Source organism: Nipponia nippon, unplaced genomic scaffold (genome assembly GCF_047370975.1).
Source record: "Nipponia nippon isolate SJK-2023a ecotype South Korea unplaced genomic scaffold, ASM4737097v1 scaffold_6, whole genome shotgun sequence".
Lineage (NCBI taxonomy): Eukaryota > Metazoa > Chordata > Aves > Pelecaniformes > Threskiornithidae > Nipponia > Nipponia nippon.
Window position 1 is genome coordinate 9,940,001 of NW_028262380.1, and position 18,457 is coordinate 9,958,457.

Consider the following 18,457-nt stretch of genomic DNA (forward strand, 5'->3'; position numbering starts at 1 on the left):
GGGGTATTAATCCAAAACTCTCAGCGAACAGCCTGTGAGAGGATCCTTCCACACATCTACCTAAAATCTCCCCCCTGCTTGAATAAAAGAAGGTATTAATTTTGGAAATAAAAAGAATACTTCACAACTGGTAAAATGTGCTGCACTGTTGGTCCAAATGCAATAACAGAAATAGGATCTTTTAAGATTTCAACTGAACCATCTTTCAAATCACTGATAGCAATTTTTAAAAAGTGACTATATAATTAGGGAAGAAGGTGTAATGAGTATGATGGGATCAATAGCGGGAAGGACACATGAACCAAAACACCTTATAGTATTTAAAAAAAAAAAAAATATCTAACTGATGACGTAAATTACAGGTGGTAGCAGTAAAAGCACTTATAAGAAAGACCACATTTCTCTGTGAGCTGTGTTTACACAACCCCTGAGATTTAGGAGATGTGCAGGGAGGGAATACAGCTGCTGACAATTCCTCCCCACCGTCTGAATGAACCTACGCCTGGTTTTCTGAGGAGAGCGGGGTGGGACAGTGCACAGCAAACCACAAGCAAAATGATTTCAGACGTTTTGCTGTTCCAATGCAAGCCTGAAAGCAAAAGTATTTATCTTTGAAAAAATAATTAACACTATTGAACTGGACAGTTTCCCGGCTGAATGAAATCTAACTCCTGCGGCCTCGTGTTAAACTCCCTCCCAGGCAATACGCTACGTAGATGGGCATCATACGCGGATACACAATGTTATAATAAGAAAAGGGGTTGGTACATCCATGTACACAACGAACCACATGTGCCCAATTGATCAGATTTCCTTTTCCTGTCTTTTCCTGGCTGCAGTCCCGAACTCTAACAACTATTTTAGGAATGAACTCAGTGATTCATATCCAGGAGACTTAAACCCGTCCAGTCTTTCAGGGCAAGTTTCAATATATGGGGATGTGCGTGTGGAAAGTTCAAAACTAACGACTGCATTAGAAATGGCAGACAGGCGTTGGCATGCTCTGGCAGCGCAGCGGGGAGGCAGGATGGCCTGACAAAGGGAGCAATTAAGGGGCAACCCGGTTAGGGTAGGTTCAGTTAAAATCTTAAAAAGAAAGCTACAACTTCAGTTTCAGTTTTCAGAAAAGGAGTACTTGGTACTGCGCACGATGGACTTGGAAAGAATCTGTTCCTAGCTTTTTTTATCAGCAGCTGAAATGGTAACTACATGGCTAATCTCTCACACTTGCCACTTGTAAAAACAGTTTTTCACTTTGCATGCATAAGCCCATGATAGGGGGGCAGCCCAAGACAAAAACCACACGCAGTGCCTTTCACGCATGTTAGCCTGAATTATAAACAAGAGGCCAAAATCTCAAATGGTAAAAACAGGGGTTGCCCAGCTGGAGTAAATGTGCTTACAAGAGCTGAAGAAGTAGCTCAGTAAACTCGTTCACAAGAAGGGTTTTGCTTAAATTCTTCTTTAATACTTCATATGAATTACACCCAGTTCTGCAACTGCAGTGAATCTTAATGCTGTACAGCAGCAGGCTGTTCTCCAGAATATTCCAAGATTGCTGGCAGTGTTCAACCTCTCCTGACACTTTTCTTGACCTGTTTCCCTATAACATTGAAAAAATGCTGGATGAATAATTACAGCCCTGGACACAGCAGCAGAAACCTGTTCTTTAACTTTCACATTTGAATACCTGTTTGTCTTATTTCTGCATATAACCCTATTCTCCTGAAAACTACGGTAGTGAAAATGGGAGTGAAGGTGTCTTTGGAGAGAGGAGGCCTGAGGAATAGTTCCCTTTTAATTAAGTGTTGAAATGTATAACCTGCACTGCTGCTGGGTCACAGGTGAGATTTTGTTTTCGTTTTTGTTTTAAACTTGTTACACACAAGAAACATGCAAGGGGAGCGGCAACTAACAGGAGATTGCATTTCATTTTTGGTTTCTTTTAAATGATTGTCAAATGCTCCAGGATCTGGTCACCAAGGTGTGGGATGGGGATGAGGCTTACTAGTAGCTATAATCCCTTTGACTCCATTAGTTTTTTCGATCATGACTAGATCTGGCTTTTTACAGTGGAATCAGTGAAGTACAATGCTACTTTGCTCAGTCCTGAAAAAATAAATCAAAGAACAGCCTTGATATATATATATATTCTATTTTAAAATACAAGGCAAAGCATTAGTCACTAAGCAGAAATCACAAAATCACCATTTTTTTCACGTATCTGAGACTGCAGGGTAAATTGCAAAACACAAAACCTTGATACTGTGACTGAAATCCTTGCAACTAATAAAGGCCAATATATCCAGAAGATTGGACATATGCGTATGGATTTTGTGTGAAAATTAGTCTCCTCTCTATGAATACACATTCTGGAAGAGCCTGCTTTAAAAGAAATAAAAATATGGATGAATGTTTACCTTGATATGCATCTTAGCTCTTTTCAACAGACTTAGAGTGGTGTGTCTGGTGCTGTCCGGCCCGAGAGGCACAAGCTGTTTTAGCTGTTCCAAATATAGCCGGAGTTTAGCCCGCCTGAAATTATTAAAAACGAAGAGCGTTGTAGTAAAGTTGCACCCGAACAGCATATCCTATATGCAAACACCATCTGCTTGCAGGATCTGTGTGCAGAACTCGATTCAACGGTGGCTTCCTTTCCCCTCCCTTTGGCAAAGTTTCAGACCGAAAGGTCACTTGAAATGCAGTAATGCTGTTTGGCACATTCAGAGAGCAGTTTCATACCTATATTTCAAAGCAGTTTGCTCAGTCTGGTTAGTCCCATCTTAATGAAGGGGGAGTATGTTCAGAGATCTGAGAAATCCAGGCAAGGCTGCAGACTGAATTCGTGGCTGGGTAAGGAAGAAAAACTGGGACTTCGCTCCAACCCAGTCGTTTTTGCAGGCAGAAATGGAGCTGTGGGAGGGAGCACGGAGGCTGCAGACCCGATTCCCCTCTCCCCCATTAGCCCGGCCTGATGTGATAGACACGCTCCTGCTACACACGGCAAGGGCACCCACGCAGCTCTGCGCAGCTCCGAGGTGCTTCCAGCCATGGTTTATCAATATATTGTAACAAGGAGATCCCGATCCCCCTTCTCCTCCCATCTACTGACCCAGTCTCCCCGAGAAGGAGACGTTCCTCCTCTCACTGTGCAGCCAGCACAACCTTTATTATAAGCACACAAGAGAAAACAGTTCCAGCCACATTGGGTCCTGCTTTCTCCATTATTCCTTTGCAAGTATCACTACTGCTGCTCTCAGCTCCCTCTCCTGTACTAATGACATTAAATCCTTCAGTAAAGAGAGGATAAACAAAGTGGTATTTCGACAGATACTCGGTTTCCAAACATTTTGTCTGTCTTTGAGAAAGAAGCTGGCAATACCATGAAACAGTCCATGAAACAGTTGCTTCAACTACCCAAAACAAGGCAGTCGCAAACCAACAACAGTGTGTGAGTGTGTTTCTACAGTTAAATCCAAAAGAAAATCCCTCCTGGCTTTAATGCACAATTCTTCAACAGGAATCCATATGAAATCACCTTTCAGTTTTGTGACGAGATAGAAATAGATGCGGAAGCGCTTACATGAAGAACATCTCTAATATTTTCCTTTCTGCCAGGCTGTTACAGATTGAACAAAGCCATGACCTGGAGCATGCCGACATCCCACACAAAGCAGTAGTAATAAGTGAAGCGGGTCGCAAGTCTGAGATGAATAATCATCTTTTTCAAATCTGCTCGATGCTGCATGAAGGAGACAAACTTTGCAGGAAATTTAACACTTCTGGTCAAGAACAAACTTCCTTTTGAACAATCAGTTCAGAACAAAAATTCAGCATCAGTGTTTGAAATGCAGCTGAAGAGAGTTTAATATGCACCAAATGACAAATTACACATGTGTAATTAGAATGATTAGTGTAATGTGAAAACAACCTGAGAATTAATGGGGAAAAAACCCAAAGCAAAACAAAATCTAATTAAAATACGGTACTGTAATGACTACACACTCACACACTTAGTCCTGGCTGCCTATAAATCAGCAATGTATTAGGTAGGAAATCAAAGAGCATTTCTAGAAAACCATTAATTCTTTCTTCAAGCCACTTAGGGAAAAAGGAATATTGGTGAAAATGTGATTCTCAAGAGAAAACTGATGACAGATTTTTTGTTTAAATATAAGGCTCCAAACCTAACCGTCTAAATCCTTTTATTTAAACAACAGCAACAAAGACTGGGTAAGTATTCACAAAAATAGCCCCATCAGATCGCAAAGCGCCCTGTGGCTGCTAACTGAAACTGGGACATCGATCTTTAAAATAGTGAAATACCAGAATTAGGGACTACTGGTATTTATACAGAAAATCCTAATCAGGTAAATTTTTATTTCTGTGTCTGTAACCTCTAAAAACTACCTGGTTGTTTTTGTGTTTTAAATAAAAAAAACTTGTTCCAGGGACTAAATTCAATTAATCTTCTTGCTTTTTAAATGGTCTCTAAAGGCACACGCAATCATCTGCATCACTCAGCACCACTTGGATGCAACTGTATTTAGACAGCTGACAAGAAAGTGGCGACTGAAGATAAAGGAGGATGTGGCAAGGAAGAGGACAAGAATAGTATCCAAGTAGTAAACAGAGAGTTAAATACATTGAAATGGAACGATCAATATACTTGCAGTAATTAAAAGTCTGATAAGGAGTATACAGAGCTGTTGATCTGAGATCTACTTAATATTAATCCTGGAAAACGTTAATGAAACCAGACTACGTACTCAACTTATCTGCCTCTATTACTGTCTGAAGAAAATCTGCTTACCACAGGGAGAAAATAAGGATTTAGTGCACTTCCTTACCATCAGCTGGGGAGTTAACAGAAACCTTACCAAGATCCAGAGGGCACGGCTGTGTGTCTTTTTAAAGCACAAATTCTTTTATGTTATCTGCCAACCAGCTAAAGCAGGACTTTACAGAAGTGCCATGAAGAACACGGGACTGAAGCTAAGAAAAGTGTTTTAACTGACCAATGAGAAGAATTAAAAAGAGCTAATTATTAAAAAAAATGCTTTAAGGCAGTCTCAGCACTAACAATTGATAGCACTAAATGTATTAAACACACTTAGTAAAAGACCTACTCTAACTTCACTTTTTTTTTTAAAGGGAGATTTTCTTTCATTTAATTACTTAGCACCTATGAATCCGTTAAAAACGTTAAAGCGTATGCTTTACGTAGATCTTTACATAAATGCATGCATGCTTATGTGGTTAATTCATATATTATAACACAACAGCATAATCGATGGCATAGATTGCGAACACAGAAAAAAGAAAACCAGCCCATCATAATTCCTGTGGTACTGGAGTAAATACCCCCACGTTTTTCATTTTGCACATCTTAGAAAAAACTGTAAGAATGTAAGAAAACATTTCAGGCATGTTATGTTAACAGATCACACCAGCAGGAACAGGGGACTCAAACTTCACAGCAGATAAGTTGTCGCGTACAGACTCTGCCAGCACTAATTTCTCTCTTTTTCTGCAGGGACCTGACAGCTTTCGCTTTTCCTCGGCTGACTGTGACCGCCGGAGGAGGGAAAGGCACTCACAGAAGTAATCGCAGCCGGAGCTGCTTTGTGTTTTGCAGCTCATGCCTTAAATTCCACCTAGAAAATAAGTAAAAAAAGCAGCCTGGTCTCAGAGCAACGGGGTAACGACCTCTGTGCATGAAATGTGGTTGAAGTTTGGTAATGATGCCCTGCTCCAGCTTTGAAACCCGACTGTTACACCTTCGCCCACACGAAGCTTGGTGCCAGGCCAGGACGCCGCTGCCGACAGAAGCGGGCAATTTTCTCACCTCATGCGGATGCACTGAAATATCCCCCTCGTCACTGCCACCAAATTAATCAGGGAAGGTAAGGATCTAAAAAAAGCCATCGAAAATCTGAATCCTCAAACCTGCAGCTCTCCGTTTTGGGTACAGCCCCACGCATGGAGAGCAGCACATGGGTGACCTGTCTCTGATTTACCACATGTTCCTTTCTGCCAGAAGATAAAGGGGTTTCAGATGTTCAGGACTTCAGTGTTTCCCCATAAGTGAGTTCACAGCATGGTCCTATAAATCTGCATTATAGCTCTTTTAACGCTTAATAAAAATGAATTACTAACCCCGCAGACTCGGTCAGCGTTCCACAGCAGTGGCCACATCCAGGAGCAGTCGGGCGGTTCATCACGTTCACAGAACGGAGAATGTAACTTGTTGACAACTAACACAACAGGTACCAGCTGGAATTCCCTTCAACTGGTTTTGAATCCATGAAAGCTGTGAAGCGCAATACTGGCAGGTATTTTAGAACCGGCAACAAAATGAACCCTGGAGCCCCACAACTTGGAGGGACAAAGCAGCAACACAGTGTTGTTAGGAATTTCCTTGTAGTAAGAGGACATCCACCCGAAGTTCATCTGAAGACCACTCACTGACTCTAGTCCTCAGAGACTCCAGTTTGCTCCAGTGCTCAGCTACAAAAAGGTGGGAGCAATGCTGGCCAGAGAAGCTACAGTTCACCACTTCTCCAAAAAAGGCTGCCATGCAAAAGTAAATTAAGATCTTTGACTCTAACCAATTTCAAACTTGTGCTAAATGAGCCTGTTAGATAATGGTCAATAAGCTTCCCCATATGTATGAAAACTCAGATGCAAATCCATTTTGCACACCAAGAAATGGAGTACTAAGATGCAGAGGGGAGGGAAAAAAAAAAAGGAAACAAAAGAGCCTATTGTTCACACTGGATAATCTTCATTCCAAGGTAACTGCAACAATTCCAAGAAATTCCTACAACTACTTGATGGGTGGTTGCAATGGGAACAGAATACTTCCAAGTAGGGCCAAATAATATAACAAGAGGCAATGACTGTGAATTGGGAGGTTCAGGACGGACATTAGGAAACTAATTTTTCACTAGGGCAGTGGTGCACCATCAGAATAGGTTGGCAGAAAGGCTGTCAAAGTGCCGTCCTTGGAGGTTTTTCAAGAGGTACCCAGACAAAGCCATTGCCATTCAGAGGTCCCTCCAATCAACATTTCTATAAGCATTTAAATCACAAATTGCTTGCAAAGCCATAGCATTTGACTCACAAGATTGCTCCCATTCACGTAACAGCAAACCCCCCCCCCCCCCAATTGTGCCACTGAAACTTGTGCCAGTCTGATCAATACAGTGCTGGCAGGTTTGTGGAGTGACCCGATCCACCTGCAGTCTTTCCACAAAGGCTCTCCAGGGCTTTTTTAGGTCCAGCACAGCAGCTAGAAACGGCCTGCAGCTAGTCAGAGAGCAGACAGCTGTTCAGGCAATAGTTGCACAGGTTTTCGATAGCAGCAAAGGTGTGTTTCCTAAACTATACAAGTATAAATCTATAGGCGTTATTTGTGGGAGGGAACAGCATTCACCGTTGAAGCTACTGATCTGCACAAAGCCAGCTGGAAAGGCAAAGCCTTCCTTCAGCAAGTGCATGTCCAAAACAAGCTGCTTAGTCCTCAGCAGGGCATGCCTTAGCCAGGCCTCAGCAAAATTAAATGGCCACGGACACTCATAAGAGTTTACAGCATGACAGTGAAAGGCATGCTTGTCGATCCCGCCGCCTTGGCTGGGCAACCATGGAGACAAAGCTGCTGACAGCCTTCCACGTGTTTAAGGTAGGTAGCATGGGGTAGGCATTTCCTCGAAACAACAGATCCTGCTTTTGACATTGCACTGCTGACTGCCAGAGACCACTTGTAGAAAGGGTCAAAAGGGCCATGCTCATCTGTTTCTCAGCAGTCATGGGCAAGAGTGGGCAACTCGCTAGAGAAAAGTCAAATTCATGACAGTGTTCACCTTGCCCATCTTCAAGGTCTCAGTCCACAGCCCGCCCAAATTAGAAGAATGACTCTTGCATATACTCATTTTCAAGCTGGCTGTAAAAGGGAAGGAGCAACTCTGCCAGCAAAGTTTGTCATCCTGTGGGAAGTCCCAGAACAGCTCTGGTCCACACCCACTCACTCCTACTAACAGATTGCCCAGTCAAGACATGGAGCTGTCTTGGCCATACTGGGAGGCATCTTAGAACTGCAGCATCTCCAGCTGATGGGCTGATCTGGAAGGCTAGGAAGTGGACAAAAAGCCACTACATGTCCGTATTCCCATACTGCATGCTCTGAATTTCCCTTCATGCTGGCTCCAGCAGAAGTTGGCTGGGTTAGACAGGATGGTGTTGCTTCAACACCCACAGCCCAACGTACCTGCCACACCATAGTGCATCACCAAAGCACGCATGGGCGTGAGACAATGCCTGCCTCACAAGCAGGCCCTAACGGTGCTTTCTGCAAGAGGCTTTAATGCTAAACATGCTTGCGTGGCTGAACATGTGTCTGTATTTCAGATGTCCCAAATTTAGTCTACTAAACTAGCTGTGTGGACAGGAGGCTGACATACTCTCGAATCAATTGCTAAATATACTTGCTTGGTGATGTTCTGAAAAGAAAAGGACGCTATAGATCAAACACTCAAATGACATTGAAAATGCAATCATTACAAGCCGCACTAGTGAGAACAACAGATATATTTGAAATAGATGCAAAAATTAAAAGTTTGTCATTTCTGTACATTAACCATTTCAGTCCAAAAACCAGATGGCCTCAGACCCTATCGCAAGGCAAATTCAATACAAATTTAATACAAACAAAACCCCCACTTCAAAGAATATAAACCTATTTCAAATGAATCTAGAAGAAGACGTATTACAAACTGGACAGAGTTACCGAAGCATTTCAGATTCCTTCTCTCATGTTTCACATTTTTTTCCACATTCAAACCTATCCTGGTCCTGATGCTGTGCAATGAAGTTAATACACAAAGGTTTAAATATAGAGCAGTTACTAGATTTTTCATTGTTGCATAATGACTATGTAATCTGGCTTAATAACATACATAGGGTAAAGTCAGAGAAAAATCTCTGGACCAAAAATTCGCTTCTGGAGTCAAATGTTCTCCAGGTACATTGTGAACCAAAGTGGCCTGGGCTGAGCCCACAACTCTGGGTCAGAGACCCCTGTGGTGAACTAACGGTTGTGTTTTCTCCCTAAAGAAAGGTGATTTTAACGCGCTACCAGACGTGAAATTCAGCATAAAATACAGAAGTGAGCTAACTGCAATTTTAAGATGCTTATGGTTTTACAGGAAGACTCTTCACAGTTTTATTTATGAAATGCAAATACCTGCGTACGGGGAGCACTCAAGTTTTAGATAGAATTGGCAAACACAGAAGCTCAGGATCCTTTGTGACATCCACTGGTCAGGATGAAGACAGACAGCATCATTATTCATAAACTTATCATTATTTCAAAGTTTTTAAGAAATGCAGGCCAGCAGTAAAAACTTCCCCATTGCAACTTCAGGATTCACTGGCCACCAAGGTAAAAATCAGAGAGAGGAACTCTGCCTGCCTTCTGACTCCAACATCAACCCTTTCTTACTAGAGCTTGACACAGCAAGTCAGGATCTCTGAAGGGCTTCTGCTCTTTTTATTTTGTGCACAGTCACACTCTCGAGCGATGACAGAACTTTCCTGCAAATGGCTTTGATAGTACTGAAAATTAAATGTGTTCATATTATTTTGTATATTCCTGGATATCATGGCTATACATATAATGCACGTAAACACATAATTATATACCCCACTCTGCTTAGTAGATGTTAGTACTCAAGCATACTTGCCTCATTCCTCCGTAAGCTAACACTTTTCTTAAAGTAAGTGTCAGGAATGATATATTTACAGCTCTACAATACTTTTTATAAGCTAGCAAAGATGATACTGTACTAATTAAACCACATTTGTTTACAAAGGCATCTGAAGAGATTATATACAATGTCCATCTTAAGAAATCATAGAAATTCAATCATATAAAATTGGTTCTAAAGAAACCTATTTATTAATAGTCCAGACAGAACCTTCCATAAAGTATTAAATACAGTGGAAGATAAGAACCCTCCACCGAAGTACAAAATCCTGTCTCTTCCATAATTATTTCAGTCAGAAACACTTTCAATACTTTCTACTCTACAAAGGACACCTCAAACGCCTTTTTTTTTTTCCCAGAAGAGCCTCTACTCATACACAAGCTGCACAATCTATTTCAACTACACAACAAATTTGCTTTAGTGAAAAGGAAAGAAAACCTCTTAGTATTAAAGCACTGTACCATAGCAAGGCACCCAGTGTGCCAATTGCTACGAGATGTGTGAAATGCTTGCTCACAGCTGAGTGCCTCAGAGTCAAACCAGAAAATTCAGTAGCGCCCTTACAGCAAACCTCTTGGCTTTTTATTATCCAAGAAAAGATAAGCCAAACACCAGTGTTCTGCAATAGATGCCATTTTTTTTTTCCATATGAAGAACAAAATCCTGAAGCTTGTGCTGCAGGTGAAGATTCATCCAAAATTTGTTCCATATAGCATTTTTTGCCCGTGTCTAACACCTCATAGAGGTCTCTACAACTAAATTCAGCAGCAAAGCCCAGGAAGGCACTGTGGGAACTAACAGGCAAAAAAAGCTGCAAATGCCTAATTGCAGTGATTGTTAGTGAATTAAATGCAACAGCCCTACAATCAGTGAAACTGCCTGCTTTATTTACTTTAGTATTAACTAGGAGTTTCATCCTCCTATATGCATTTTTGATGTGCTGAATATTTTTGTGCATCTGTTTTCCTAAAGTGAAACCAGCCAGATAGCTTTAGCAGCCAGGTGGCTGATGGTCGTGGGGTACCTCTGAAGTATCCAAACACAAGACATCAACTGCCTACGAAGGCAATGGCTGCAAGCCTATCTTACCATCACTAGCTTTCAAAGAGTCAGTGCTGCTATGAACTTAGTCATCTGCAGGTTTTCATGTGAATATTGCTCAGAAATGTCTGATGCTGTTCCTAGCGCTTAGGAAGACAGAAGAAAACCTCTGCTGCTTGCTACACAGCTTACCATTTCAATGTTTTGTGCATTTTATCACTCTGAAAAATATTTAAGTTCTCTATTTCACTATATATAAATGCACACTGCAGCATTCACAGTGCATTTTATTTACTTTCACTTGGTGCCACTTCAGCCCACTTGCTGAGCCAAGACTCCACACTTTAACTTTGCCTTTTTACCTTCCAGAAGTTGCGGCTTGCTCACATTTTAGAACATATGCATGAAACGAGAACTTATTCCTACATCTTTCAGCAAACATAAGTTAAGGGAAGTATCTGCAGTGCCACAAATGTATGCATTTTTGGACAGCTAAGCCCCTTGGCAGCAGTGTGCAGAAAGCTAGCAGGGATGCAAGCCCGGCAGGTGAATGCAGGTGAACGCTGGCTGGTCTGCGAGAGGGAAGCTGCTGACTCCCAAGAGAGGGGGTGCCTGGCAGACCTTGCTGCCCACATTGCCCTTGTCCCCTCTCCCTCCTTTCCCCATCCCTCTAGTAGCTCCCTGCTGAGTGCAACGCCTGTCCTAAATTACGAGCACTGGGCTACATCAACGTTTCTTCATCTCTCAAAATGCCTACAAGCCAACTTTGATGCTCCTTGCGCTCTGGTTCCCACCGGAGGGTGAGCTGTGGTGGCCCATGTGCTACCCTAAGCCAGGGGCAGTAGCTAAGATGGGCAAGTGACAGCAACTCCCGAGGCTCGCTTTGGGCTGGAATGACTCCGGAGAGCAACCTGGACAACGCCAGTGTGAGACGCCTGACCAGAGCCTCAGCAGCTGGTGGCTGGGCAGACCACCCACAGGCTGTCCCTCCAGGAAGGTACCTGCCTGACAGCAGCAGCAGACAGACAGACTGATGAGGGTCCCAGAGCCATGCTTGACTTTGGCCAACAGAAGAAATAAAAGCCCTGTGACACAGCTAGTGCCTGTTGCCGTATTGTTCCTCCACCTTCTCCCACTCAAGTTCTCCTCCTGCCGCAGAGAGCGAGCACGGGCTGTCGGAGGTGTGCGAGGTGTGACACAGGCATCCCCGCTCTGCTGCCACCCCGCCGCACGCCTGGCCACGTGCCTGAACGGCCTGCAGACCAACCCAGCAAGGCAACAAAGCCAAATTACAGTGGTTGGTTTCCAACCAGTCCTTTTCCTTCACGGGCTCGTGGTGGGCGTTCAGAGGAGCACTTGTGCAAGGCAGCGCACGGGCAGGACCATGTCAGCAAGGACGCCGGGGCCGGTGGAACACCAGCAGCTCTGACTGGTATGGGTTTTAACTGCTGGGGAACCGTAGCCTCGGGCTCCGCAGTATTAACAGCTGCAGGACCCACATCTGACCACCCTCATCTCCTCTCCTCGTTTTTTTCCAGGCTCCTCCCTGCAGCCAGGCTTGTCCTCACAGCTTTCCCCAGGCTTCAGCCCTCCCGCTGTCTTAAGCTGCTCTTATCGGAAGAGCAGCCATGAAAGGTTTAACAGCCCTTTGTCGTCTCAGGTCTTGGAGATAAGTAACAGCAACACGAAGAAATTTGAGATGTGCTTCTTGGAAAAATGTCAATAGGAATTTATGAACTATACAGGGATTCCCAAAAGCATCACAAGCAAATGTAATGGCAGCTGGATATCATTTGTCGTTCCTGGATGGGGACCATCTCAAATTTACGCGTACAGGATTCTCCATCCTTTGACCAGAGGCAATAAAATCTCTGACCTTGCAAGAATGTGAGGCAACAGAAATCAAACATTATGGAAACAGCAGAAATCCCCTGCAGTAAGTTTTTGCCCTTGTATGGATTTCTTTTCCTCTGCAAAAAAAAAAAAAAAAGGAGATTCCAACCTATATTTTAGCATTGTAGCCTTCAGGTCTTGCTCATCTATAAAGAAGAGCTTTCTATATTTTAAACCTTCAAAGTCAGTGTTAGACAAATATGAACAATTATTACACCTATAGAAAAGATATTTCTGTTTCAGGTGTCATCCATTTTTAGCCCTGTTATCTACTGATTATCTTCTAACATTTACCTCTCAAACACTTTTAAACAGTAGCAAGAGAGGTATCTTCTTGTATCACGAGCTCAGCATCACACAGTACCTACCTAATACAGGCAGATGAACAACAGTGCCTTGTGGGAAAACACGCGAGCGATGCACACACTTGAAAACAGAGTCCACAAAAAAATAATCAGCGATGCTTTTAATAAACTTATTTAATACTTCATTCATCCAGCCTTCCACCCATTTGTTTCGCACATTAAAATGCACACATTGCAATTTCGTAGTCCTCCTAAATTAGACCTCTGAAACCCATCTGTCTTACTGGCACTCGAGTTTCTTAGATTACTCTGCAGGGAGACTAAAGATTTTAAGTTTGTCTGTTACCTCAGAACAGTGACAGACCCAATTAGGTAAGGAACATGCCATTGCAAGATCATGCCATTCCGGTATCAAGCAGTTGTAATTCCCACTTGAAGTCACACGGAGGTACACACGTACTTACACACACTCCCCACTGAAAGCCCGAGAGTGGATTAGGACTCGCCACCATTTACACGCATGCGGTAATGCTTTGGTCCTCACTGGTGGTGGAACACTGCAAAGCAGATTTGCACAGCAAATCCTAACCCACAACATCAGTCTACAGTTCTGCAATAGGTGTGTTTTCAGCTGCCACCTTTCACGGTACTCTTGGAAGTAATTTATTGAGGACTGCTGAGCATAGGTCGAAGAGAACTGCATTTATTTAAACAAGGAAAAGCTGCATAACAACAATGGGTTTGCACTGGGCTTACACACAGAGGGGAACAGGATGGTAACTATAGTTTTCCAAAAATTAACCATTCACCAGAAGGTGGTTGGGGAGGATGCAGTCAGTCTCCCGCACAAGCGGCGCTGGGGAACGTGTATGTCCCTCGCACGTGGCACTTAGGGCACAAGGCGCAGAGTGGCTCTGTGCACACCGGCTACACGTTCGTCAACTGACAACACCCCAGAGCAAGTCACTGCTTACAAATCAGCTCATGGTTTGAAACCGGCTTTAATTATCAGACTGTTTCCCCACATCAAAATGCTAAGCAAGAACATCGTGTCTCAGGACAGTTGCCAACAGGAAGGATCTTAAAAAAAAAAAAAGGGGGGGTGTGACTACAATGCTTAGAGAAGCCCAGAGAAGTTGAGCTGTAGCCCAGCACTAAGTGAGGAGAGCACAGTACGAGGCCTAGCGAGCTGCTTCTGCCTAATTTTAAACCTCCCTATAGACCCAGTTATTTTATACATATGTAAAATGAGGGGAGAAATGTGTTCAAGATTATTTTTTTTTACACCATTGTATGATGCCAAATTAAAGGAGAGGCAAGTCAAGCTGAATTATTTTAGCTAAATGAAAAACATACATTGCCATCACACACTGAGCACAAGGCCTTGGGATGGCAGACAGCCGGAATTAAGCAGCCTTTTTCCGTATCAAGTTAAATGAAGAGTGTGAGGCATTAACATCTGCGATACTGATACCTGTGACTGTGGTTTTATTGTCTATTGTACCTCTATATCCAAACACCAAGTACATACCAAGCATCCAATTTAACTAGCCTGACAAATGCTGTAGGGACTCCACGTTCCCACGTGCATGAGGCACCAAAAGAAACAACAGCAATTCACACCGCCGTTTTAAAACCTAATCAGAGTTAAGGCAACTAGATCTCCAGCACCTAAACAATCACTTTCTTGTTCTCAGAGGTAGGAAGTTTTAAGCTCTGACTGGGAAATGAAGTATTAGAAAGGGATGTTCAGTGCTATGTCTTACTTCCATTTTTGCTTTTGCTAATACTTCCTCAGCACCTGTACCTACCAAAGCTTCGTGGCCGTCTTAGAGGCAGTAACTAATGGTGGCAGCTTGAGCACACACAAATGAAGTTAGTTGGCTTTTGGGGGAAAGGAGGTGGTGGATGTTGCTGTCTTTTACAGCATTTGATGTATTGATCTCATGGTATTTGAGATGTCCTCCAACGAGACAGTTGGGGTGCCCTGGAGCAACAGCAAGGTGCCTCTTCCAGCCAACCGAAGGCTGGTTCAGACCCCAGGTGAAAACACCAAAGGAAAAGAAGAAAAGAAATCACGCTGAAGTAATTTAGGATACATGTCCCCAAATGTCTTGCTGTATGTCTCCAACTCCGTCATTGAAACCTTGTAATTAGATGTGGATAGAAAAGACAGAGTGAGGTGTATATAAAAACAAATTTAGGGGAAGGATTAAATGCACTGACTGTAATTAAAAATGGTCTCTTCCAAGGCTACAGTGGGTGCTCTTACTTTCGTACGAATTAAAAGCTGAGCAACACTTATGTAATATTTCCCCCCCAAACAGTGACAAAATCTGGCATCACGGGACAGTGGAGAGTTGCAGATATCTGACAGTCCTGCCTCAAAGTTTAGATTTAGCTTGCCACAGCATAGATAGTGCCTTGTTTATAATTTAATTTCCGTCCTATTTCGCTTTCCATTGAACAGTACAAAGCTGGTTGTCTCTGTGCCAGACAGGGTGCAGTCGAGCAAAATCTGAAAATTTTGGGATGATAAGGTATGGAACAGCTTTTCAGAACTCTTCCCCCTTTCCTCCTTCTTCTTCCTTCCCCACAAAACTCAGCCCAGGTTCCTTAAGCGCAGTGTCCTGGGGTTATCTGGCAATGGAAGGAAGAGCCAGAAGTTTGGAACCACTTCCCGTGTGAGTATGTAAAGTCGGGCAGTGGGAACCAAGACACCTGACAGTCTGTTTCAAATACCTGTTAGCACCTAAAGCCAATAACTGCTTCTAGCCAAACACACACAACAAGCTCCCAAATTTCCCTAACAGAAATTATTTGTTCCACCCATGCTGCTCATTTCAGCAGTCAACACAACAGCACTTACCAATCTGGATTAAGTCAGCTTTCTTGGGGGAATTACAGGGTTTGCTACCTTCATGTTTTGTAAATACCAGCTAATGTGGTATGTAAGACACACAGTGTCTGTGCAGCCGGTATTTGCAAACACTGACAGTACTCCCAACTTCAATAGGAGCTGCTGAGTTCTGGCAGCAATTACATGGGAGGCAGGCCCCTTATTTAGCACCTTCTATCTTTATTTAGTTACCTAAATTGAAACATCAATGAAAGAAAAGCAGATATACATTTGTTAGGCATTAATCCCAAGGCAGCAGTGGGGAGGAGAGGACTCACAAGTAGTTCTCCAACCTTTTAGAGACGTTTTACCCCATTCAGATGTGGTCTTTGACTGTTCCCTGAATCTTCTGCTTTCTTTCTATAAGGCAGGACTTAATATAGGCTTTCTTAATGGAGGGCATGTAGCCTGTAACTAGTTACTAGTTTTCAAGTTAGAGGCATTGCAACCAATGACCTCATGTCCATACATCCTAGAGCACACCTCTTCTGTGTCAGCTACACCCATCTCCAGGCACTACACAATCAGTTACACTAATTTGTATAGAGAAAGAATTATGTAACATAAACTAGAATTCAACAACAATATTAGCCACTTGCCATCCTTTGACAAGACCTGTCACGCTATGCGTACATAGCGCAGTGCACGCCTTTCAGTTTCCACCTCAAACCACAGCACTCCCTGAAGTCCCCAAACAACCCTCTCCTTCCAAAAACGGGGGGGGGGGGGGGGGGGGGGGAATATCTTATCCATTCTTGTGAATTGCACAGGTCTTTAGGACAAGAAAAGTCAGTTTTAACTGGATCACATGCATGGAGTTTTTATTTGGGTTTTGGGGGGGGTTTTGTTTGTTTTTGTTTGGTGTTTTGTTGGTTTTTTTTTTTTAAAAAAAGGCCCAAATTGAACTACTGTGAAGGAACAGCATTATGCTTTTTCATGTGTATGATCTGCTGGCTAAATGTTCATGCTCAGTACAGCTTCTGGAACCTGAACTGCACCCTCTGTAGCTGCCTGGATGTGATGAGGGGTTCAGCTTGCAGGCAGGCATGCACAGCTCCTACCCAAATCCCCTGAGCAGGGCGCAGAATTGGGCCCACAGACTGCCACATGCAAAACCACCATGTGTACCGAGGGGAAAACAATAGATTAAAAATTAATCAACCTGCAAAAGAACTCTGTGTAGTAAATCTAAGCACATGGTCCACCGACAGAGACCATGATGGGAAGGCAGCATGAGCTGTAACAGGAAAGTACATGCTGTTCCATATAGAGACATTTTGACTTTGGGACCATATATCCGATACTCAAACGGGGTAAGCAGCCCATGGAAAGGAGCACTGCAAAGGAGCTAGAGATGCCAATACAGCATGGAGGCAGGGAGAGGAGGGGACAGGACAAGCACCCCCCAGAATACAGCCACCTCTTCCAGCCTAGGTTGCTCCCTTAGTGTCTACTCCAACCAGGGACATTGGGTGATCAAAATTTTGTGCTCATGACATACTTGGGAGAAAATAATCCAGCCTCCTACAGATTTGGTGTGAATCCTGAGTGCAGAGCCAACCTTGCCTTAAACAGCCAGAGCCACACTGCTGGCTTTCAGGTGCATTTACCACCTCTTCAAACCATGGCAGGTGCCACATCTGTATACCCGGTTTTCGTCTGTGGCTTTCCACAGACTTGACTGGTTGGGATTCAGCCAAGGATTCCCATTGCGTTACGTAAGACGACTCGTTTGGGAGGCCAGCTTTTTAAAGCCCATTAGCTGCCCAAATATATTTAAAAAAAAAAAAAAAAACAAGTTCCAGCTCACTTGCCCAGATGTAGCTAAGCAAGCTTAAAAGGAAAACTTTTTTTTTTTTTTTTTAAATACCTAATTCCACAAATCTTTTTCTCCTCCAATCAAGACAGCAGTCACCACCAGGCATCTATTCCTCTGTTTGCAGGGAATCAGCACCTAGCTGTTGTCTGTACGGTCCTGAAAGTACCTGGAAGTCTGGCCTATCTACCTCCGTTTTGTACAAGACCAGTCCACTCTTTCCACCACTGCAGATAAGAATTGGCCAGGTCAATTAGCAGATGCTGAGAACATAAACCACCTTTCACATAGTCCATTAGAGGCCGACACACAATGGACTTATGTTTGTACAGGGGGATGAACAAATTCGAGTGGAAAAAACGCATGCACTTGGTTTCTCGCCCATCTGCTTTCTTCTGGCTGTTGGGTTGGCCAGGAAGCACACGGCTTTCTGGAGCCCAGACCCAAGACTGCACTTAGGCCCCACAGTTCAAAGCCGACTTCAGCAGGAAAAAGGACATCACAATTTAGTCAAGACTGTATTTTAGTCCATTTTTCACTGCCGATTAAAAGCTTTGTCCAAAGCATGAAGATGTGTACATCTCTGACACCTGGAATATAACTTCCTGAGCAGATTAACTTCCAGGCTTCATCTGCTTAATATACCCCTCCTTTCCAAACCAGCGGTCCAGGTGGGAAGACACTTCTGTTGGGAGTGCATAATCAGGTGAGCTGCTGCGTACTGAAAAGACAGCAG

At 43.3% G+C, this 18,457-nt stretch overlaps 1 protein-coding gene across 3 annotated transcripts in view; it reads right to left on the reverse strand.

Moving 5' to 3' along the window:
* The window catches only part of MXD4 (MAX dimerization protein 4), a 39,894-nt gene that overhangs the window by 4,630 nt on the left and 16,807 nt on the right, over nucleotides 1–18,457 (reverse strand). For all 3 annotated transcript variants that reach the window (XM_087735878.1, XM_087735876.1, XM_087735877.1), the window contains exon 4: nucleotides 2,421–2,535. In XM_087735878.1, coding sequence (XP_087592004.1) covers nucleotides 2,421–2,535 — 115 coding nt within the window. The remainder of the gene's footprint in view (nucleotides 1–2,420; nucleotides 2,536–18,457) is intronic.